Source organism: Thalassophryne amazonica, chromosome 6, assembly GCF_902500255.1.
Source record: "Thalassophryne amazonica chromosome 6, fThaAma1.1, whole genome shotgun sequence".
NCBI classification, from domain to species: Eukaryota; Metazoa; Chordata; class Actinopteri; order Batrachoidiformes; family Batrachoididae; genus Thalassophryne; species Thalassophryne amazonica.
In genome coordinates, this window is record NC_047108.1 from 115,813,842 (window position 1) to 115,838,504 (window position 24,663).

General features: G+C 44.3%; 1 protein-coding gene across 1 annotated transcript in view; it reads right to left on the reverse strand.

The window, feature by feature from the left end:
* Positions 1-24,663, reverse strand: part of LOC117512957 (forkhead box protein J3-like) — a 231,636-nt gene that overhangs the window by 60,582 nt on the left and 146,391 nt on the right. Inside the window, exon 5 of the mRNA XM_034173202.1 lies at positions 969-1,070. Coding sequence (XP_034029093.1) covers positions 969-1,070 — 102 coding nt within the window. The remainder of the gene's footprint in view (positions 1-968; positions 1,071-24,663) is intronic.

The following is a 24,663-nucleotide window of genomic DNA, read 5'->3' on the forward strand; positions in this document are numbered from 1 at the left end:
AAGTATGTGTTATTTCTCAAACAAATGTTTGGGCCTGAAAACAGGTTGGTCTTATTTTTCTACTAAGGTTTGAACTTTGAGTGTTTACACATGAGAGAAAAGTGAGAAAATGTTAATGCCTGTTTGAGAAAGGTGTAGTGAAGGGTTTTACAGCCTTAAAACATCTATAATAATTGTAAAAAATAACACTGACAACTTTGCGGATTTCGCCTATTGCGGGTTCTTTTTAGAACGTAACTCCCGCGAAAAACGAGGGACCACTGTATAAGTAAAAATGGTAATTATTATCAAATGAATTATCCACGCATACCATTTTAATCATTATTTTTAAATATTCAATAATGTCTTGATATACTTGTCTTTCTTCTTCTTATTATTATGCTACATGCATACTATTTTCAGCTTTACATGTTAAATTTCTTCTTTTCTTTTATCACCTCCCTCTTCATATTAAATAAAAATTATGATCCATGGATACTTTTTTCAGCTTTACATGTTTTAAACAATAAATAATGTTTTTGTTGTTCTTGTGTTTCTTCTCATCATAGTTCTTATTCTTATTATTATACAACATAGATAACAAATAAATAAAATAAATAAAAAGCCATTTTGTTCCTCATTCATTTTGGGAAAGTAATTCATCCATCAATTCATGGTTTAAAATCCAAAGGCACCCCTCTCAGCAACTAAAAGATTTAGAAAACAATTAATCTTGCTCTCGAAATGTCCAAAACGCCTTGTGCACACAAACTCTTGACATTTTTGTCCCGGTTCAGCTTCTGTCAGTTCTGTATCGGTGGTCTTGGCAACTGAGCTCTTTTGCATGTTGCAGTTTGTTTCGTTTTCATCAGCAACAGCTCAAAACAACGAGTCTCTCTGTACAGTACGACTGTGCATGACACACATACAAGAAGCTCTTTTCAATTCTGCTTGATTTACACCTGAATGAGGATTAAAACATTTCCCACCTTGTTGGTTACAGCGTTGATTGCCAGGGTGGGAGACGCTCCTCCCGACATGATGCAGTCCATCCTCAGGGACTCTGACTCCAGGCTGTATGGCGTCGATGCCTGCAAAAAAAAAAAAGTAAAAAATGTGTCAGTATGACAATGAAGTGATTCCACAGTAAAATCCTGAATTAAAACAGAAACTGATAGAATGTGAAGTAATACAGCACAGTTTAGTGTCCATCATTATCATTATATTAGTATTACTATTGCTAAGATGATCTGTAATTAAAGGTCACTTATGGGATTTAAATTGAAGGAAAAGTTCAATATCAGTCAGACCAGACAGAGTATCCATATATTAAAAGGGGAGTGGCCTGTGTGTGTTTGTGTATCCAGAGAAATCAGGTGAAATCCAGAAAGAGCCGACTTTCGTCCTTTGGCAAACTTATGTATTTTTTCATATGGATTCAAGTCGTGAAAACAGCAAGGTGATTGGACTAATATTTTGAGAAATCAATAATTTTTTAAAACGATAAGCCTGTTTATGTCGCACTTCCATAATAACAGCCTGCATTTCAAAATAAAAGTCTGTGAGGTTGCTGCAGACCTGACAGAATTCATCAGTCTGTCCGTCCTCGAACATCCCAGAGAACAATTCAAACCTGGACATTTTCTGTGTGCATGTGACCCCCTAAACCCAGAATTAACATGTTCACACTCTGGACAAAACAGCAGAACTGTGTCTCAACAGTGTCTCAAAAAGGCCAAAAAAAAAAAAAAAAAGAAATTTGATTGAATGTGAAAACTGCCACAGTGCAAATATAAAACTTAAGTTATCCATAATTTTTTTACATGGAATATTGTCCTGCTTACTGGTTAAGCAGCTTCAGAAAAGCTTATTGACAATAAAAATTCATTTTAGAAAATCAAACCCTTGAAACAGATTAAACCTTTAATAAAGACTTTCATAAAAGCAAAGAAATTTTTCTATGTCAATACTTTAAAAATGTAGCATAACTGTATGCGGATTTTCCCCAAGTCAGCTGACCTCTGTATACATATAGTACAAACAACCACATCTAGAACCAGTGGTTCCCTGCAGGTCAATGTACTAGTAAATTTTCAATTTCAATTTCAATTTATTTTCATTTACGAGGTTTATTAGAAAACTAACCGGCAGTTTTATAAAAAAAAAAAAAAAACTATATGGATTTGAATCACGTGCGATTACACCAGACATGCTTGAACCCTCGTGCGCATGCGTGAGTTTTTTCACGCGCGTCGGTGTGGGCAGGCTTTGAGTGAGCACTGGTCCAGCCCTGTCGGCTGAAATCCTTTGTCTGAGACGCTGCAGGGAGACGGCGCGCGTTGCTTTATCAAAATTTTTTCAGGACCTGTGAAGGATATCCGAGTGGACACTATTCGAGAAATTCAGCTGGTTCTCGGTGAAACGTTTAACGGCTGATGAGAGATTGTGGAGTTTCTTTCGCTTTAAGGACAGCTCACAAAGTGGATCGACGCGGCGCGGTCGGAGGTGGTGTCCGTCTGGCTGTTTCGAGCTGAAAACATCCTAATTTACGGCTCTGTTCACCCAGGACGTCGTCAGAGAACAGAAGTTTCAGAAGAGGCCGGCATGAGGAGTTTATGCGGACATTCCACTGTTAAAGGAGATTTTGTAATGAAAGAACGTGCGGGCAAATTCGCCGAGTCGGTTCCATGACGCCGCCGCAAATCCGTCTGCGCCGCGACAGGAAAAACACCTCCGTGTTGAAAACCATTTGTAAAATTCAGGCGGCTTTTGATGGCTTTCAACAAGTGAGTATCTGAGAAATTGTTTAACAGCTTGGGCATGTTCCAACTTGTCCGTTAAGGTTTCCAATGGAGGTGTTTTTCCTGTCCGGCCCGACATGCGAATCTGCCTGCACGTTCTTTCATTACAAAATGTCCGTTAACAATGGAATGTCTGGATAAACTCCTCATGCCGACCTCTTCTGAAACTTCTCTGTTCTCTGACAACGACCTGGGTGAACAGAGCCTGAAATGTGGAAGTTTTCAGCTTGAAACAGTGAGACGACGCCGCCTCGGAACGCAGATCGCCATCAGGCACCGTGGGCCGTCCTTACGGCGACACTACCAGACCAAAATCTCTCATCAGCCGTTAAAATTTTTACCGAAAACCAGCTGAATTTATCGAATGGTGTCCACTCAGTTGTGCCTTACAGTTTTTGAAAAAATTTTGATCAAACAAAGCAGCAGTCTCTGAGCCATTCCTAAACAATGAAAAAATCGATGAGAGGGTGGGCCACTCCTCACTCAAAGACTGCCCACAGGCGAATGACGTAACCGACAGGCGTGAAAAAACTCTCGCATGCCCACAAGGGTTCAAGCATGTCTGAAGTAATCACACGTGATTCAAATCCATATGGTTTTTGAAAAAAATAATAAGGTCCGATACTTTTCTAATAGACCTCGTATTTCATCTAAGATAAATTTTTTTGCAGTTTATCGGTTTATCATCATAAAAAATAACTTTTCAGTTGTTGGATTAATGGTTATCAAAGCTAACTTTTTGGTTAGCTGTGCCCACCAGTGGATATGGAAGAGTTGATTCACATCACAACTGCTTCATTCTCAGTTGGGAAACATCCCAAATGGTTTGTGGCCTTGACTAAGACTTTCAATTCAATTTCAATTTATTTCCATTTATATAACTCCAAATCACAACAGAGTTGCATCAAGGCGCTTCACACAAGTCAGGTCTAACCTTACTAACCCCCAGAGCAACAGTGGTAAGGAAAAACTCCCTCTGAGGAAGACACCTCAAGCAGACCAGACTCAAATGGGGTGACCCTCTGCTTGGGCCATGATACGGACAGAAACTACAGAACAGTTCACAAAACAAATACAAAAACAACAACACAAACTAAAATAGCCCAAACATGTTCCCAGAATCGGAAACAAGTAAAGAGAGATGTGACTGTTAGCAGGATATGAAAACGACATGTTAGCTCTCCAATTTGGCGCTTGTTTTTCTTACTTCTTGCATGTATATTCTTCAAGTTTTGTAAAGCGACCCACAGCTTTAGCCACCAGAACCTTATCGACCTCGGTCTGAGGTACAAACTGTCGGTTACGAGCGAGTTCCACTAGTACCACAACATTCCGGAGAGAACACAGGGCTCTCCATGGATTACCAGCCTGCCCAGCAGGCGGTGTAGGCAGCATAGAGACAGGAAGCAGAAGTGAGGATGTCGGTCCGGCTCTGATGCTAGGCTACATAAACGACCACACAGGCCAGCATTACCGAGCCTCTTCCTCTCAAACGCCAGATCCATCACCCACAAAATGGATGAACTGGAGCTACAGATGGCCACAAACAGCTTTGTGCGGAACTGCAGTGTTATTTTCATCACGGAGACATGGCTTCACCCACTGATCCCCGACACTGCAGTCGAGCTAGCAGGCCGCACGCTACACCGGCAGGACAGAACCAGTGATTCGGGTAAGTGCAGAGGTGGAGGGCTTTGTGTTTATGTGAAATGCGAGTGGTGCTGTAGCAGCAGGGTCATTGACCCTCACTGTTCTCCTGATTTAGAGGTGCTGGCAGTGTCGTGCAGACCTTTTCATCTCCCAAGGGAGTTCACAGTAGTCGTTGTGTTTGCTGTTTACATCCCATCCAATGCTAACGTTAGCACGGCCCTTAGCCTCTTGCTCGCCTGTGTAAATAAACAGCAGCTGGCCCACCCGGATGGCGTTTGTATTGTTGCTGGTGACTTCAACCAAGTGTGTTTAATCTCCTTCTCCATCCATCTCTGCCTGTCCCTCACCCCCACCTACAACCCCCTGCTGAGGCGAACAAAGCCACAACAAAAAACTATCCAAACCTGGCCTGAGGGAGCACTCTCCCAGCTACAGGACTGCTTCTCACGGACTGTATGGGATTTATTCTCCAGCCAAAACCTGCAGGAGTACACTGACACCGTACTCTCCCACATTAAGAACGGTGTTGACACTGTCACTGCCAACAAAAGGGTCAGGGTTTTTCCAAACCAGAAGCCCTGGATGAACAGTGCAGTCCCTATTAAAAAGCCACAACACCACCTTTAAATCAGGGGACAGGGCCCTGTACAGCGCGGCCAGGTCCAATCTGAAAAGAGGCATCAGAGAAGCCAAGGCTGCCTACAAGAAAAAGATAGACCACTGTAAATGATCACTGTAAATGATCCCAGAAGGATGTGGCTTTTTTTTTTTTTTGCCAGCTTGCACTCGACCGAGACGGACGCAATTTTCTCTTCTCCCTCCCTCCTTATCTTTCCTGCTTCTGTGGCGTGTTGTCTGTGAGGCTGCAGCTTTGCTCTTCTGGAAACGACAAAAATGGATCTGTTAAAGTGGTCTCTGAACGCAATTGACACTATTTTTTCTACAAGACATTCGGGAGCGGAGGACCCGACCTGTCCTGCTGGGACGCATGTGATGGGTTACGTGATGGACTCGTGGAGGAGATGGCACGTCATGTGCCTTTACATGCTTTCTGTGGAGGACGTCGAAGATGTGTACATATTCGGCTTGGTGGTGACCGGCTTTGTGATGTGTGGTGCGGGCACTCTGCTGGTTTACCGGAAAATCAAGAAAGTGGAAGCAGCTTTGATTGGTCCTTCCCGGCTGCCCTATATGATTGGGAAGGCAGTGGCTGCGCAGTCGGCGGGGGTTAACCGCGCGTTGGACAACATCTCGAGCAAGATTGCAGCCCTGGAAACCCGCTATGACCGTCTGTGAAGACCACATTCTACATTCAGATGCATTGAGAGCCACTCTGTTTTCAGAACTGTGGAACCTTTCAGGCGTCTGCTAATCTGGCTATTCATTTGGCTTCCCCAAATACAGCTGCACTTCAAGGTCGCTGTGATAAAAACCTCCTCAGAAGATCAACACTTAAGCCTCGCTCCCTGGTCTTCCCCCCTCCCCTCAGCTTCTCCAGCTCTGATGTAACTGTGTTAGAACTGTCCAGGACTGCTCAGCGCAGGGCTGTTCCCTCCCCCCTACAGATTGTCGGACAAGGCCGTTGACGGCGCCGAACAGGCTGCCTCCGGAGTGTTCTGATAAACTGGTCCTTTCAAATCTCGGTTGTCGTCCTGTGTCCTTGTTTTTGTCTCTGTGATTATTGTTTTTTCTGTGCTGATGGGGATTTTTTTTTTTCCTCATTGCCGCTGTGTAATGCAGCAGCTATGAGGGTTTTTTTTTTCTTCTCCTTTTCCCTCGTGTTTTGCTTTCATATATATGTTTTATGTACCGGGCCGGCCTATGTGTTGTGTGTGTGTTGTTTGTTATGGGTCGGTGTTGGTTTGCTCAGCCCTGCTGTTGACCAAGGCAGGGATGTACATCTGGAGCTGGTCCCCGGGCGCCTAATGGCGACTTCTGCTCCTACTGGCAAATAGGATTGGGTTAAATGCAGTAGCCACATTTCATTGTGCAGGGAAGATGTTCTTCTGTACTATGCATATGACAATAAATTTCTTTGAATCTTTGAATCTTGAATGTGGCAGGGAATAAATTATATAACCAACTACAGAAGCAGCAACCCAGGAAATGCTAGGTCTGACGCCTCGCTGGCAGAGGAGCTGAACCGCTTCTTTGCCCGCTTCAACGCAAACAGTCCAGCAGCAACTCCACACCCACCACCCTCCAGCACGAGCACGCTAACACTCCAGGAACACGAAGTGAGACGTGTGCTGAAGGCGGTGAACCCCAGGAAGGCGGCCGGCCCCGATGGTGTACCTGGAAAGGTACTGAAAGAGTGTGCTGACCAACTGGCTGGAGTTTTCACCTGCATCTTCAACCTGTCCCTGTCGCAGGCCGTCATTCCACTCTGCCTCAAATCCTCCACCATCATTCCAGTCCCCAAGAAGTCAGCAGTGGAGAGCATAAATGACTACAGGCCTGTTGCACTTACGCCTGTGGTCATGAAGTGCTTTCAAAGACTGGTCTCTCAGCACATCAGAGCCTGTCTGCCTCCCACTCTGGACCCCCACCAGTTTGCCTACAGGGCAAACCGCTCTATAGAAACGCTATCACCACAGCTCTCCATACCACGCTGAGCCACCTGGAGCACCAGGGGAGCTATGTGAGGATGCTCTTCCTGGACTTCAACTCTGCCTTCCACCACATCACCCCGGAGATCCTGGTCCAGAAACTGACACATCTGGGCATCTCCACCCCCATCTGCCAGTGGATCAAGGACTTCCTCACAAACCGCCCACAGTCCTTGAAACTTGGCCCCCACCTTTCCTCCACCATCACACTCAGCAATGGTTCCCCTCAAGGCTGTATACCGAGCCCCCTCCTGTTCACCCTTTACACACACAACTGCTCTCCGACCCATCCCACAAACACCATCATAATGTTTGCAGATGATACCCACTGTGATTGGGCTCATCTCGGGGGGATGAAACCGACTACAGAGACGAGGTCAATCGACTGACAGCGTGGTGTTCGGCTAACAACCTGCCGCTGAACACACAAAAACAAAAGAAATAATCCTGGACTTCAGGAAGAACAGGACTGAGCCAGCCCTGCTCTACATCCAAGGGGACTGTGTGGAAAGGGTCAGCTCCATCAGGTTCCTGGGAGTGCAGCTCTCTGACAGCCTCTCCTGGACTGCCAACACCACAGTGGTGGTGAAGAAAGCCCAGCAGCGACTCCACTTCCTGAGGGTGCTCAGGAGAAACAATCTGGAGGAGAAGCTATTGGTGTTGTTCTACAGAGCCTCCATCGAGAGCATCCTGACATACTGCATCACAGCGTGGTACAGGGGGTGCTCAGCAGCAGACAGGAAAGCGCTGCAGAGGGTGATCAAAACGGCCCAGGGGATCACTGGCTGCTCTCTGCCTAGCCTGGAAGACATTGCCAGCTCTTGCTACCTCAGCAGAGCTGCCAGCATCTGCAAAGACACATCCCACCCCAGCAACCACCTGTTTGACCTACTACCCTCCGGCCGACAGTATAGGTCAATCAAAACTAGGACAAACAGACTCAGGGACAGCTTTCTCCCCAGAGCGATCACTGCACTGAACAAAAACAAATCACTCTAATCTGCACTTTTTAAGTTTCTTGTGCAATATCTGTAAACCATGTGCAATATTCACATGCAGTATGATTCCACAGTTGTATATAATTCTCATTTTACATTTTACTTGGTCCACATTTCATTTCATTTTATTTTATTTAACTTGTGTTTATATTAGTTGTACATATACTCTGAATAATTTACTGTTAAATTTCACTATCTTTTATTTTGGCTAAAAATTACTTGCACCACGGAAAGCACCTTTTGGAGTTGCACTCAAATCTCGTTGTAATGTAAATTACAATGACAATAAAGGCGATTCTGATTCTGCTCTAAAACAGGGGTGCCCAAGTTCGGTCCTTGAGTTATACCTTCCTGACACTCTCCCTGCTCCAACACACCTGAATCCGATGAAAGGCTCATTAAAAGCCTGCTAAGGATTCACACACACACTTCACAATTCCCTATTACTGTATTGATATGTCATGTATCGTCTAGGCATAAAAGACGACAACTACAAGAGGTAAATGAGTCAAATTTAAAGCCAGTTCCAAAACATACTTTGTGTGCATCAGTGGAAATGACCCTTACACCAACCACTGTAAGACGAGTTCTGATGAATGTCAGGTCACTTTCAAATAAGTCATTTTTAATTAATGATCTAATCTGTACACACTCTCTTGATTTTATGCTTTTGACTGAAACATGGCTTGATCATGTTAAGACAGCGAGTGTCCTTATTGAATCTGCTCCCCCAAATTTTAATTTTATGAGCACTACCCGTGACAAGAAGAGAGGGGGTGGAATTGCCCTAATATTTAGAGCATCATTTCAGTGCAAGCAGTTGTTCTTTGGAGACTTCCCATCTTTTGAATACTTATGTTCACTTATTAAGAGTTCTCCCAACATTCTGTTATTAACGATTTACAGGCCCCCAAGACTCTCTGTAAAAGTATTTCTTGAAGGATTTAGTGAACTGCTGTCAACTATTGCATTGAGTTTGACTCTGTTACCATCACAGGGGATTTTAATCTGCATGTAGATAATTCTGAAAACACAGATGCAAGGGATTTTTTTTTTTTATGCTCATGGACACTTTTAGCTTAACACAGCATGTACAGGGGCCAACCCATTTACATGGTCATACTCTTGACCTGGTATTGTCCAAGGGCCTAAATGTTTGTACAAATGTTATGGACTTGGCTGTCTGATCATTTTTGTGTGTTTTTGATATGTGCATGTCCCCTCTTCTTCAGAATTGGTCTGGGACTGTAAGAAAGAGAGTCATAAATGAGAACACCATTGTTCTTTTTGAGCAAGCAATCGCTCAGAGCCCCGGACATCACACTCTGTAGATAATATGATGACTAATTTCACCTTAAAGATGACACAAATTATGGATGACATTGCTCCTCTGAAAATGAAAAGAATCAACACTAATCAAAGTGCACCATGGAGACAAAATTCAATAGTTAAGTTAGCAAAGAGAAACTGCAGGAAAACTGAGAGAAAATGACGAAAGTCTGAGCTTCATATTGACTACCAAATCCATAAGGATATGCTACGGCTCTATAACTGTGAAATTTGAAGGCAAGACAGGCCTTCTTCTCTGATATTATCAAGAGAAACATAAATAATGCTCATGTTCTATTCTCTACTGTTGAGAGATTAACAAATCCCCCAAATGAAGTAGTACCCGAGCTTCTCTCTGTACACAAATGCAATGAGTTTGCATCCTTTTTCCATAATAAAATTGAGAAAATAGGATTGAACATAACATCAAAATTACAAACAACTCATCTTTTGGAACTGTCAGCTATTGAAAGAGGGCCTCTTATGACACATTATGTCAGAATTGAACCCGATCAACCATGAAACACTTATTAAAACTGTTAAAAATCTCAGCTCTGCCACTTCCCAACTGGACACATTGCCCACTAGTTTTTTCAAAAATGTGTTTCATCTCATCGCAGCAGATGTGCTTCTGATTATAAACACATTATTACAAACTGGCACTTTTCCTAGGTCCCTTAAAACTGCAGTTGTAAAGCTTCTGCTCAAAAAGAATAACTTGGATCCATCAGTACTGAGTAACTACAGACCTAGTTACAATCTTCCTTGTATTGGAAACTGCATTTAACCAATTAACTGCATTTCTATCGTCAAATAATTATTATGATGAGTATCAATCGGGCTTTGGTCCTAATCATAGCACTGAAACAGCCCTTGTTAAGGTAATAAATGACATGCGTCTAAACACTGATGCAGGGAAAACATCTGTTCTGGTGCTGCTGGACCTCAGTGCGGCTTTTGATACAGTCGACCACCAGATACTACTCCATCGACTGGAGCACTGGGTTGGTTTTTCAGGTGTTGTCATAAAATGGCTACAATCTTACGTACAAGACAGGACCTATTTTGTTGCCATAGGAAACTATTCTTCAGCACCAGCATCCTTGACCTGTGGTGTCCCTCAGGGATCAATCCTATGCCCTTTACTGTTCAATCTCTACATGCTCCCACTTAGCCAGATCATCAGGAAGAATGCAATGTGTTATCATAGCTATGCAGATGACAGCCAAATCTACCTTGCTCTGGCTCCAAATGATTATGCGCCCCTTGACTCACTTCACAGACTAAAGTTAATTATGGAGTTCCACAAGGTTCTGTGCTAGGACCAATTTTATTCACTTTATACATGCTTCCCTTAGGCAGTATTATTAGACGGTATTGCTTAAATTTTCATTGTTACGCAGATGATACCCAGCTTTATCTATCCATGAAGCCAGAGGACACACACCAATTAGCTAAACTGCAGGATTGTCTTACAGACATAAAGACATGGATGACCTCTAATTTCCTGCTTTTAAACTCAGATAAAACTGAAGTTATTGTACTTGGCCCCACAAATCTTAGAAACATGGTGTCTAACCAGATCCTTACTCTGGATGGCATTACCCTGACCTCTAGTAATACTGTGAGAAATCTTGGAGTCATTTTTGATCAGGATATGTCATTCAAAGCGCATATTAAACAAATATGTAGGACTGCTTTTTTGCATTTACGCAATATCTCTAAAATCAGAAAGGTCTTGTCTCAGAGTGATGCTGAAAAACTAATTCATGCATTTATTTCCTCTAGGCTGGACTATTGTAATTCATTATTATCAGGTTGTCCTAAAAGTTCCCTAAAAAGCCTTCAGTTAATTCAAAATGCTGCAGCTAGAGTACTGACGGGGACTAGAAGGAGAGAGCATATCTCACCCATATTGGCCTCTCTTCATTGGCTTCCTGTTAATTCTAGAATAGAATTTAAAATTCTTCTTCTTACTTATAAGGTTTTGAATAATCAGGTCCCATCTTATCTTAGGGACCTCGTAGTACCATATCACCCCAATAGAGCGCTTCGCTCTCAGACTGCAGGCTTACTTGTAGTTCCTAGGGTTTGTAAGAGTAGAATGGGAGACAGAGCCTTCAGCTTTCAGGCTCCTCTCCTGTGGAACCAGCTCCCAATTCAGATCAGGGAGACAGACACCCTCTCTACTTTTAAGATTAAGCTTAAAACTTTCCTTTTTGCTAAAGCTTATAGTTAGGGCTGGATCAGGTGACCCTGAACCATCCCTTAGTTATGCTGCTATAGACGTAGACTGCTGGGGGGTTCCCATGATGCACTGTTTCTTTCTCTTTTTGCTCTGTATGCACCACTCTGCATTTAATCATTAGTGATCGATCTCTGCTCCCCTCCACAGCATGTCTTTTTCCTGGTTCTCTCCCTCAGCCCCAACCAGTCCCAGCGGAGGACTGCCCCTCCCTGGGCCTGGTTCTGCTGGAGGTTTCTTCCTGTTGGGGGGGAGTTTTTCCTTCCCACTGTAGCCAAGTGCTTGCTCACAGGGGGTCGTTTTGACCGTTGGGGTTTTACATAATTATTGTATGGCCTTGCCTTACAATATAAAGCGCCTTGGGGCAACTGTTTGTTGTGATTTGGCGCTATATAAAAAAATTGATTGATTGATTGACTCTATCAGTGTCTAAATCAGATTACCAGCTGGATATCACAAAACGTCCTTCAGCTGAACTCTGATAAAACTGAAGTCATCATATTTGGTAAGGAGGAACAAAAATTCAAGATTGCAAATCTGCTTGAGACAAAGGGACTGAAGGCAAAGGATGTTGTTACAAATACTGGTGTCATTATTGATAGCAATCCCAAATTTGACAGTCATGTGAAATCAGTCACTAAATTGGCTTTCTTTCATTTGAAGAATATTGGAAAATTAAGGGATCTCATCTCAGCAACAGACTTAGAAAAACTTATCCATGCTTTTCTGTACTATGAATTCATCATAGTACAGAAACAGCATTAGTGAAGGTTACAAATGATCTTCTTATGGCCTCAGACAGTGGACTCATCTCTGTGCTTGTTCTGTTAGACCTCAGTGCTGCTTTTGATACTGTTGACCATAAAATTTTATTACAGAGATTAGAGCATGCCATAGGTATTAAAGGCACTGCGCTGCGGTGGTTTGAATCATATTTGTCTAATAGATTACAATTTGTTCATGTAAATGGGGAATCTTCTTCCCAGACTAAGGTTAATTATGGAGTTCCACAAGGTTCTGTGCTAGGACCAATTTTATTCACTTTATACATGCTTCCCTTAGGCAGTATTATTAGACGGTATTGCTTAAATTTTCATTGTTACGCAGATGATACCCAGCTTTATCTATCCATGAAGCCAGAGGACACACACCAATTAGCTAAACTGCAGGATTGTCTTACAGACATAAAGACATGGATGACCTCTAATTTCCTGCTTTTAAACTCAGTACATAATTATTGTATGGCCTTGCCTTACAATATAAAGCGCCTTGGGGCAACTGTTTGTTGTGATTTGGCGCTATATAAAAAAAATTGATTGATTGATTTTATTACAAGTCGGGTGGATTACTGCAATGCCCTCTTAACTGGACTTCCAAAAAAGACTATAAAGCAGTTACAAGTCATACAAAATGCAGCTGCTAGAGTGTTGACTAAAACAAAAAGAAGTGAACACATTGCCCCTGTTCTAAGGTCCTTACACTGGCTTCCAGTAAGCTATAGAATTGATTTTAAAGCTTTGCTAATTGTTTTTAAAGCATTTCATGGCAGTCGCCCAAAATATATACACGACATGTTCAAACAGTATCTCCCACGTAAATCAGTCAGGTCTCAAAATAAAAAATCTTCTAGTGGAACCCACCATTAAAACTAAATGTGGTGAAACTGCTTTTAGTGTGTATGCAGCTAAACTTTGGAACAGGCTACCAGATGAAGTTAAAGATGCCCCAACTGTTTTTGTTGTTAAAAACAAACTCAAGACAAAGCTTTTTAATGAAGCATATTTTAAAATTTTCTTTTTTTGTGTGTGTGTTATATTTTTAGCTTGTACCTTCTATTTCTTATCTTGTTTTATACCATATTCTGTTTTATCTTGCATTTGATTTTTTAAATATTTTTATTATTATTCTTTTACTTTTTTCTGTATTTTCTTTTATATTTTGCACTGTTCCTTATTATCTGTAAAGCACACTGAAATGCTTGATGTATGAAATGTGCTCTACAAATAAATTTGCCTTGCCTAACGAGTCTTTCATTGGATTCAGGTGTGTTGCAACAAGGAGACAACTAAAAGTGTCAGGAAGGTAGATCTCAAGGACCGAACTTGGGCACCCCTGCTCTAAAATGTAAAAAAAAAAAAAGACAAACATTTTTCTGCATTAATGGCACGATCACAGACTTGTTGCCCGTATCGACAGCACCCCCACCCCCACACAGAGCACACACGTGCTTTGTGTGCAACAATTTGACCAGAATTCTTGAACAATTTGACCAGAATTCTTGACCAGAATTCTCGCTGCCCCCGCGGTCGTTTTGCGGGGGCAGCAGCTCAAGCAAAGCCGCCCAGACCTCCTGATCCACACACACCTCCACCAGCTCCTCCGGGGGATCCCCAAGGCGTTCCCAAGCAACCTGAGAGACGTAGTCCCTCCAGCGTGATCTGAGTCTTCCCTGGGGCCTCCTCCCAATGGGACGTGCCCAGAACACCTCTCCAGCGAGGCGTCCAGGGGGCATCCGGAAAAGATGCCGGAGCCACCTCAGCTGGCCCCTTTCGATGTGGAGGAGCAGCGGCTCGACTCTGAGCTCCTCAAAAGTGACAGAGCTCCTCACCCTATCTCTAAGGGAGCGCCCAACCACCCTGCGGAGGAAACTCATCTTGGGCCGCTTGTACTCACGATCTTGTTCTTTAGGTCATGAGCCAAATCTCATGACCATAGGTGAGGGTCGGAATATAGATCGATCGGTAAATCGAGAGCTTTGCCCCCCTGCTCAGCTCTCTCTTCACCACAACGGTCCGATACAGCGAGCGCATCACTGCAGACGCTGCACCGATCTGTCTATCGATCTCATGCTCCATCCGTCCCTCACTCGTGAACAAGACCGCGAGATACTTAAACTCCACCTGAGGCAAGGACACCCCACCGACCTGAAGAGGGCAAGGCACCTTTTTCCGGTCGAGAACCATGGCCTCGGATTTGGAGGTGCTGATCTTCATACCGGACGCTTCACACTCAGCTGCAAACCGCCCCAGTGCATGCTGAAGGTCCTGGTTTGACGAAGCCAACAGGACCACATCATCCGCAAACAGCAGAGATGAGATTCTGTGGTTCCCAAACCAGACCCCCTCTACACCCTGGCTGCGCCTAGAAATTCTGTCCATAAAAGTAATAAGTAAGTAAGTAACAGAACCAGCGACAAAGGGCAGCCCTGGCGGAGGCCAATGTGCACTGGAAACAGGTTTGACTTACTACTGGCAATGCAAACCAAGCTCCTGCTGCGGTCATACAGGGACCGGATAGCCCTTAGCAAAGGACCCTGGACCCCGTACTCCCGGAGCAACCCCCACAGGGCGCCTCGAGGGACACGGTAAAAACGCCTTCTACAGATCCACAAAGCACATGTGGACTGGTTGGGCGAACTCCCTTGTACCCTCGAGCACCCGATGGAGGGTGTAGAGCTGGTCCAGTGTGCCGCAACCAGGACGAAAACCACACTGTTCCACCTGAATCTGAGGTTCGATTATCGGTCGAATTCTCCTCTCCAGCACCCTGGAATAGACCTTACCGGGGAGGTTGAGGAGTGTGATCTCCCTGTAGCTGGAACACACCCTCCAGTCCCCCTTCTTAAACAGAGGGACCACCACCCCGTTCTGTCAATCCAGGGGTACTGTCCCTGACCGCCACGCGATGATGCAGAGACGTGTCAACCAGGACAGTCCCACAACATCCAGAGACTTAAGGTACTCAGGATGGATTTCGTCCACCCCAGGAGCCTTGCCACCGAGAAGCTTTCTGACCACCTCGGTGACTTCAGCCTATCAGTGTCTAAATCAGATTACCAGCTGGATATCACAAAACGTCCTTCAGCTGAACTCTGATAAAACTGAAGTCATCATATTTGGTAAGGAGGAACAAAAATTCAAGATTGCAAATCTGCTTGAGACAAAGGGACTGAAGGCAAAGGATGTTGTTACAAATACTGGTGTCATTATTGATAGCAATCCCAAATTTGACAGTCATGTGAAATCAGTCACTAAATTGGCTTTCTTTCATTTGAAGAATATTGGAAAATTAAGGGATCTCATCTCAGCAACAGACTTAGAAAAACTTATCCATGCTTTTCTGTACTATGAATTCATCATAGTACAGAAACAGCATTAGTGAAGGTTACAAATGATCTTCTTATGGCCTCAGACAGTGGACTCATCTCTGTGCTTGTTCTGTTAGACCTCAGTGCTGCTTTTGATACTGTTGACCATAAAATTTTATTACAGAGATTAGAGCATGCCATAGGTATTAAAGGCACTGCGCTGCGGTGGTTTGAATCATATTTGTCTAATAGATTACAATTTGTTCATGTAAATGGGGAATCTTCTTCCCAGACTAAGGTTAATTATGGAGTTCCACAAGGTTCTGTGCTAGGACCAATTTTATTCACTTTATACATGCTTCCCTTAGGCAGTATTATTAGACGGTATTGCTTAAATTTTCATTGTTACGCAGATGATACCCAGCTTTATCTATCCATGAAGCCAGAGGACACACACCAATTAGCTAAACTGCAGGATTGTCTTACAGACATAAAGACATGGATGACCTCTAATTTCCTGCTTTTAAACTCAGTACATAATTATTGTATGGCCTTGCCTTACAATATAAAGCGCCTTGGGGCAACTGTTTGTTGTGATTTGGCGCTATATAAAAAAAATTGATTGATTGATTTTATTACAAGTCGGGTGGATTACTGCAATGCCCTCTTAACTGGACTTCCAAAAAAGACTATAAAGCAGTTACAAGTCATACAAAATGCAGCTGCTAGAGTGTTGACTAAAACAAAAAGAAGTGAACACATTGCCCCTGTTCTAAGGTCCTTACACTGGCTTCCAGTAAGCTATAGAATTGATTTTAAAGCTTTGCTAATTGTTTTTAAAGCATTTCATGGCAGTCGCCCAAAATATATACACGACATGTTCAAACAGTATCTCCCACGTAAATCAGTCAGGTCTCAAAATAAAAAATCTTCTAGTGGAACCCACCATTAAAACTAAATGTGGTGAAACTGCTTTTAGTGTGTATGCAGCTAAACTTTGGAACAGGCTACCAGATGAAGTTAAAGATGCCCCAACTGTTTTTGTTGTTAAAAACAAACTCAAGACAAAGCTTTTTAATGAAGCATATTTTAAAATTTTCTTTTTTTGTGTGTGTGTTATATTTTTAGCTTGTACCTTCTATTTCTTATCTTGTTTTATACCATATTCTGTTTTATCTTGCATTTGATTTTTTAAATATTTTTATTATTATTCTTTTACTTTTTTCTGTATTTTCTTTTTATATTTTGCACTGTTCCTTATTATCTGTAAAGCACACTGAAATGCTTGATGTATGAAATGTGCTCTACAAATAAATTTGCCTTGCCTAACGAGTCTTTCATTGGATTCAGGTGTGTTGCAACAAGGAGACAACTAAAAGTGTCAGGAAGGTAGATCTCAAGGACCGAACTTGGGCACCCCTGCTCTAAAATGTAAAAAAAAAAAAAGACAAACATTTTTCTGCATTAATGGCACGATCACAGACTTGTTGCCCGTATCGACAGCACCCCCACCCCCACACAGAGCACACACGTGCTTTGTGTGCAACAATTTGACCAGAATTCTTGAACAATTTGACCAGAATTCTTGACCAGAATTCTCGCTGCCCCCGCGGTCGTTTTGCGGGGGCAGCAGCTCAAGCAAAGCCGCCCAGACCTCCTGATCCACACACACCTCCACCAGCTCCTCCGGGGGATCCCCAAGGCGTTCCCAAGCAACCTGAGAGACGTAGTCCCTCCAGCGTGATCTGAGTCTTCCCTGGGGCCTCCTCCCAATGGGACGTGCCCAGAACACCTCTCCAGCGAGGCGTCCAGGGGGCATCCGGAAAAGATGCCGGAGCCACCTCAGCTGGCCCCTTTCGATGTGGAGGAGCAGCGGCTCGACTCTGAGCTCCTCAAAAGTGACAGAGCTCCTCACCCTATCTCTAAGGGAGCGCCCAACCACCCTGCGGAGGAAACTCATCTTGGGCCGCTTGTACTCACGATCTTGTTCTTTAGGTCATGAGCCAAATCTCATGACCATAGGTGAGGGTCGGAATATAGATCGATCGGTAAATCGAGAGCTTTGCCCCTCTGCTCAGCTCTCTCTTCACCACAACGGTCCGATACAGCGAGCGCATCACTGCAGACGCTGCACCGATCTGTCTATCGATCTCATGCTCCATCCGTCCCTCACTCGTGAACAAGACCGCGAGATACTTAAACTCCACCTGAGGCAAGGACACCCCACCGACCTGAAGAGGGCAAGGCACCTTTTTCCGGTCGAGAACCATGGCCTCGGATTTGGAGGTGCTGATCTTCATACCGGACGCTTCACACTCAGCTGCAAACCGCCCCAGTGCATGCTGAAGGTCCTGGTTTGACGAAGCCAACAGGACCACATCATCCGCAAACAGCAGAGATGAGATTCTGTGGTTCCCAAACCAGACCCCCTCTACACCCTGGCTGCGCCTAGAAATTCTGTCCATAAAAGTAATAAGTAAGTAAGTAACAGAACCAGCGACAAAGGGCAGCCCTGGCGGAGGCCAATGTGCACTGGAAACAGGTTTGACTTACTACTGGCAATGCAAACCAAGCTCCTGCTGCGGTCATACAGGGACCGGATAGCCCTTAGCAAAGGACCCTGGACCCCGTACTCCCGGAGCAACCCCCACAGGGCGCCTCGAGGGACACGGTAAAAACGCCTTCTACAGATCCACAAAGCACATGTGGACTGGTTGGGCGAACTCCCTTGTACCCTCGAGCACCCGATGGAGGGTGTAGAGCTGGTCCAGTGTGCCGCAACCAGGACGAAAACCACACTGTTCCACCTGAATCTGAGGTTCGATTATCGGTCGAATTCTCCTCTCCAGCACCCTGGAATAGACCTTACCGGGGAGGTTGAGGAGTGTGATCTCCCTGTAGCTGGAACACACCCTCCAGTCCCCCTTCTTAAACAGAGGGACCACCACCCCGTTCTGTCAATCCAGGGGTACTGTCCCTGACCGCCACGCGATGATGCAGAGACGTGTCAACCAGGACAGTCCCACAACATCCAGAGACTTAAGGTACTCAGGATGGATTTCGTCCACCCCAGGAGCCTTGCCACCGAGAAGCTTTCTGACCACCTCGGTGACTTCAGCCTGGGTGATGGACGAGTCCGCCTCTCAGTCCCCAGTCTCTGTTTCCTCTTCGGAAGATGTGACGATGGGACTGAGGAGATCCTCTAAGTATTCCTTCCACCACCCAACATCATCCAGAAATGTGTCATATCAGAATTTCAACAATTAATTCAACAAAGAATTCAGCAAATATACATGTACATATATAGACAGACAGAGAGAGAGAGAGAGAGAGAGAGAGAGAGAGAGGAGAGAGAGAGAGAGGAGAGAGAGAGAGAGAGAGGAGAGAGACAGACAGACAAGTTAATTATTTGTGAAAAGACATGAAAAAATACATAAACAGTTGTATGTTGTGTTTTGGTGCCAAAATAATATAGAAATATAACGCAATGCTAAAATACCCTCGACCATATGAGCATCGTCTTCTTTATAATTTGCATTGCAGTTTAATTAGTATCCCAGTGCAAAGTGTGTGTGTGTGTGTGTATATATATATATATATATATACTCAACAAAAATATAAACGCAACACTTTTGGTTTTGCTCCCATTTTGTATGAGATGAACTCAAAGATCTAAAACTTTTTCCACATACACAATATCACCATTTCCCTCAAATATTGTTCACAAACCAGTCTGAATCTGTGATAGTGAGCACTTCTCCTTTGCTGTGATAATCCATCCCACCTCACAGGTGTGCCATATCAAGATGCTGATTAGACACCATGATTAGTGCACAGGTGTGCCTTAGACTGTCCACAATAAAAGGCCACTCTGAAAGGTGCAGTTTTGTTTTACTGGGGGGGATACCAGTCAGTATCTGGTGGGACCACCATTTGCCTCATGCAGTGCAACACATCTCCTTCGCATCATTCGTGAAGAGAACACCTCTCCAACTTGCCAAACACCAGCGAATGTGAGCATTTGCCCACTCAAGTCGGTCACGACGATGAACTGGAGTCAGGTCGAGACCCCGATGAGGACGACGAGCATGCAGATGAGCTTCCCTGAGACGGTTTCTGACAGTTTGTGCAGAAATTCTTTGGTTATGCAAACCGATTGTTTCAGCAGCTGTCCGAGTGGCTGGTCTCAGACGATCTTGGAGGTGAACATGCTGGATGTGGAGGTCCTGGGCTGGTGTGGTTACACGTGGTCTGCGGTTGTGAGGCTGGTTGGATGTACTGCCAAATTCTCTGAAACGACTTTGGAGACGGCTTATGGTAGAGACATGAACATTCAATACACGAGCAACAGCTCTGGTTGACATTCCTGCTGTCAGCATGCCAATTGCACACTCCCTCAAATCTTGTGACATCTGTGGCATTGTGCTGTGTGATAAAACTGCACCTTTCAGAGTGGCCTTTTATTGTGGGCAGTCTAAGGCACACCTGTGCACTAATCATGGTGTCTAATCAGCATCTTGGTATGGCACACCTGTGAGGTGGGATGGATTATCTCAGCAAAGGAGAAGTGCTCACTATCACAGATTTAGACTGGTTTGTGAACAATATTTGAGGGAAATGGTGATATTGTGTATGTGGAAAAAGTTTTAGATCTTTGAGTTCATCTCATACAAAATGGGAGCAAAACCAAAAGTGTTGCGTTTATATTTTTGTTGAGTGTATATGCAAAAGTTTGGGCACCCCTGATAATTTTCATGATTTTCCTTCATAAGTCATTGGTTGTCTGGATCAGAAGTTTCAGTTAAACATAACATTTAGCAGACAAACACACTGATATTTGAGAAGTGAAATGAAGTTTATAGGATTTACAGAAAGTGTGCAATACTTATTTAAACTCAGCCACATGGGGTGTGCAGCCAGTACATTCTGAGTGCCGGTCCCAAGCCCAGATAAATGAGGAGGGTTGCGTCAGGAAGGGCATCCGGCGTAAAACAAGCCAACCCAACTATGCAGACTCAGAATCGAATTCCCATACCGGATCGGTCGCGGCCCGGGTTAACAACGTCCGCCACCGGTGCTGTTGCCCAGCAGGGTGCCGGTGGAAATTGGGCTACTGCTGGGCGAAGACGATGAAGAAGAGGAGGAAAACGTTGCCACGAACAGCGGGAGAAGAGGAAAACTAGAAGGGTGGAAATGAGAGTGGGGACTTTGAATGTTGGTAGTATGACTGGTAAAGGGAGAGAGCTGGCTGATATGATGGAGAGGAGAAAGGTAGACATATTGTGTGTGCAAGAGACCAAGTGGAAGGGAAGTAAGAGCAGGAGCATCGGTGGTGGGTACAAGTTGTTGTACCATGGTGAGGACAGGAAGAGAAATGGTGTTGGGGTCATTTTAAAGGAAGAGTATGTTAAAAGTGTGTTGGAGGTTAAGCGAGTGTCTGACAGGGTGATGAGTGTGAAGTTGGAAATTGAAGGGGTGATGATGAATATCATCAGCGCATATGCCCCACAGGTAGGTTGTGAGATGAAGGAGAAAGAAGATTTCTGGAGTGTATTAGATGAGGTGGTGGAGAGTGTGCCCAAGCATGAAAGAGTGGTGATAGGAGCAGACTTCAATGGGCATGTTGGTGAAGGGAACAGAGGTGATGAGGAAGTAATGGGTAGATATGGTATCAAGGATAGGAATGGGGAAGGACAGATGGTAGTTGATTTTGCAAAAAGGATGGAAATGGCTGTGGTGAATACCTACTTTAAGAAAAGGGAGGAGCACAGGGTAACATATAAGAGTGGAGGAAGGTGCACACAGGTGGACTACATTCTTTATAGGAGATGCAAGCTAAAAGAAATCACAGACTGTAAGGTGGTAGCAGGAGAGAGTGTCACTAGACAGCATAGGATGGCTGTTTGTAGGATGACTTTAGAGGTAAAGAAGAAGAAGAGAGTGAGAGCTCAACAAAGGATCAGATGGTGGAAGCTGAAGGAGGAAGACTGTTGTGTGAAATTTAGCGAGCAGGTGAGAGACGCACTAGTTGGAGGGGAAGCAATTTTGGACAACTGGATAAGTACTGCAGATGTGGTGAGGGAGACAGCTAGGGCAGTACTGGGTATGACATCTGGACAGTGGAAGGAAGACAAGGAGACTTGGTGGTGGGATGAAGAGGTCCAGGAAAGCATAAGGAGAAAGAGGTTGGCGAAAAAGTTTTGGGATAGTCGGAGAGATGAAGAAAGTAGACAGGAGTACAAGGAGATGCGGCATAAGGCGAGAAGAGAAGTGGCAAAAGCAAAGGAAAAGGCATATTGCGAGCTGTACAAGAAGTTGAATAGTAAGGAAGGAGAAAAGGACTTGTACCGATTGGCCAGACAAAGGGACAGAGCTGGAAAGGATGTGCAGCAGGTTAGGGTGGTTAGGTGTGTAAAAGATGCACATGGTAATGTGCTGACAAGTGAGGAGTGTGTGCTGAGAAGGTGGGGGGAATATTTTGAAGAGTTGATGAATAAAGAAAATGAGCGAGAGAAAAGGCTGGATGATGTGCCGAGAGTAAATCAGGAAGTAAAAGAGATTAGCAAGGAAGAAGTGAGGGCTGCTATGAAGAGGATGAAGAGTGGAAAGGCAGTTGGTCCAGATGACATTCCAATGGAGGCATGGAAATGTCTAGGAGAGATGGCAGTAGAGTTTCTAACCAGATTGTTTAATAAAATCTTGGAAAGTGAGAGGATGCCTGAGGAGTGGAGACGAAGTGTGCTGGTTCCTATTTTCAAGAACAAGGGTGATGTGCAGAGCTGCAGTAACTACAGAGGCATAAAGCTGATCAGCCACAGCATGAAGTTATGGGAAAGAGTAGTAGAAGCTAGGCTTAGAAAACAGGTGAAGATCTGTGAGCAGCAATATGGTTTCACGCCGAGAAAGAACACTACAGATGCAATGTTTGCTCTGAGAATACTGTTGGAAAAGTACAGAGAAGGACAGAAAGAGTTACACTGTGTTTTTGTGGACTTAGAAAAAGCTTATGATAGGGTGCCAAGAGAAGAGTTGTGGCATTGTATGAGGAAGTCTGGAGTGGCAGAGAAATATGTTAGGGTAGTGCAGGACATGTACAAGAATAGTGTGACAGCGGTGAGATGCGCAGTCGGAATGACAGACTCATTCAAGGTAGAGGTGGGATTACACCAAGGATCAGCTCTGAGTCCTTTCTTGTTTGCAGTGGTGATGGACAGGTTGACAGATGAGATCAGACAGGAGTCCCCATGGACTATGATGTTTGCAGATGACATTGTGATCTGTAGTGAGAGTAGAGAGCAAGTTGAGTCTAGTCTGGAGAAGTGGAGATATGCTTTGGAGAGAAGGGGAATGAAAGTCAGTAGAAGCAAGACTGAGTACATGTGTGTGAATGAGAGGGAGCCCAGTGGAATAGTGCAGTTACAAGGAGTAGAAGTGTTGAAAGTAGATGAGTTTAAATTTGGGGTCAACTGTTCAAAGTAATGGAGAGTGTGGTAGAGAGGTGAAGAAGAGAGTGCAAGCAGGGTGGAGTGGGTGGAGAAAGGTGGCAGGAGTGATTTGTGACCGAAGAATATCAGCAAGAGTGAAGGGGAAAGTTTACAAAACAGTAGTGAGACCAGCTATGTTGTATGGTTTAGAGACAGTGGCACTAACAAAAAGACAGGAGGCAGAGCTGGAGGTGGCAGAGCTGAAGATGTTGAGATTCTCTTTGGGAGTGACACGAATGGACAAGATTAGGAATGAACATATCAGAGGGACAGCTCAGGTGGGACGGTTTGGAAACAAAGTCAGAGAGGCGAGATTGAGATGGTTTAGACATGTGCAGAGGAGGGACCCAGGGTATATAGGGAGAAGGATGCTGAGGATGGAGCCACCAGGCAGGAGGAGAAGAGGGAGACCAAAGAGGAGGTTCATGGATGTGCTGAGAGAGGACATGCAGGTGGTTGGTGTGACAGAGGAAGATACAAAGGACAGGGTGAGATGGAAACGATTGATCTGCTGTGGCGACCCCTAACGGGAACAGCCGAAAGACAAAGAAGAAGAAGAAGAAGAAGTGCAATACTTATTTAACCAAATTATGCAGGTGCATAAATTTGGGCACCCTTGTCATTTTATTGATCTGATTACATTTAGCACTAAATATTGGAACACAAAATTGGTTTGGTAATCTCACTGACCCTTGACCTCCTTACACAGGTGAATCCAATCATAAGAAAGGGTATTTAAGGTGGCCATTTACAAATGTTTCCCCTCTTTGCATCTCTTCTAATGAGTGGCAACATGGGACCCTCTAAACAACTCTCAAATGACCTGAAAACAAAGATTGTTCAACATCATGGTTTAGGGGAAGGATACAAAAAGCTATCTCAGAGATTTCAGCTGTCAGTTTCCACTGTGAGGAACATAGTGAGGAAATGGAAGACCACAGACACAGTACTAGTTAAGGCCCGAAGTGGCAGGCCAAGAAAAATCTTGTAAGCTGAAGCAATGGATGATGAGAACAGTCATAGTCAACCCACAGACCTGCTCCAAAGACCTACAACATGATCTTGCTGCAGATAGTGTCTCTGTGTATCAGCGCACTTTGCACAAAGAGATGCTGTATGATGCTGTAATGCAGAGGAAGCCTTTTCTGCATGCGTGTCTCAGACCCCCTTCCAGGTTAAGGCTGGGTTTCTGAGACATGCTTTGTCCCCTATTTACAATGGGGTACTCAGGTCAAAGCAGTTTCAGTCTTTTGTTCATGGTAATGAGTCATTCACGTCATCAGGAGAGTCGTCAGGGGAGCCGTCAGGAGAGGCATCCGTCCCATCATTAGGAGGGACAGCTGCCCTGTCATTAGGAGGGTGCTAACTAGAGCACAATAGGTGCTAATTAGAGCTATTGTTTAGTCACTAGCCTATAGCAGTCTGCCTCTCGGTAAGAGGGGTCTGGTTAGGTTTAAAACTCCAGCTTTTGTGACTTCTGT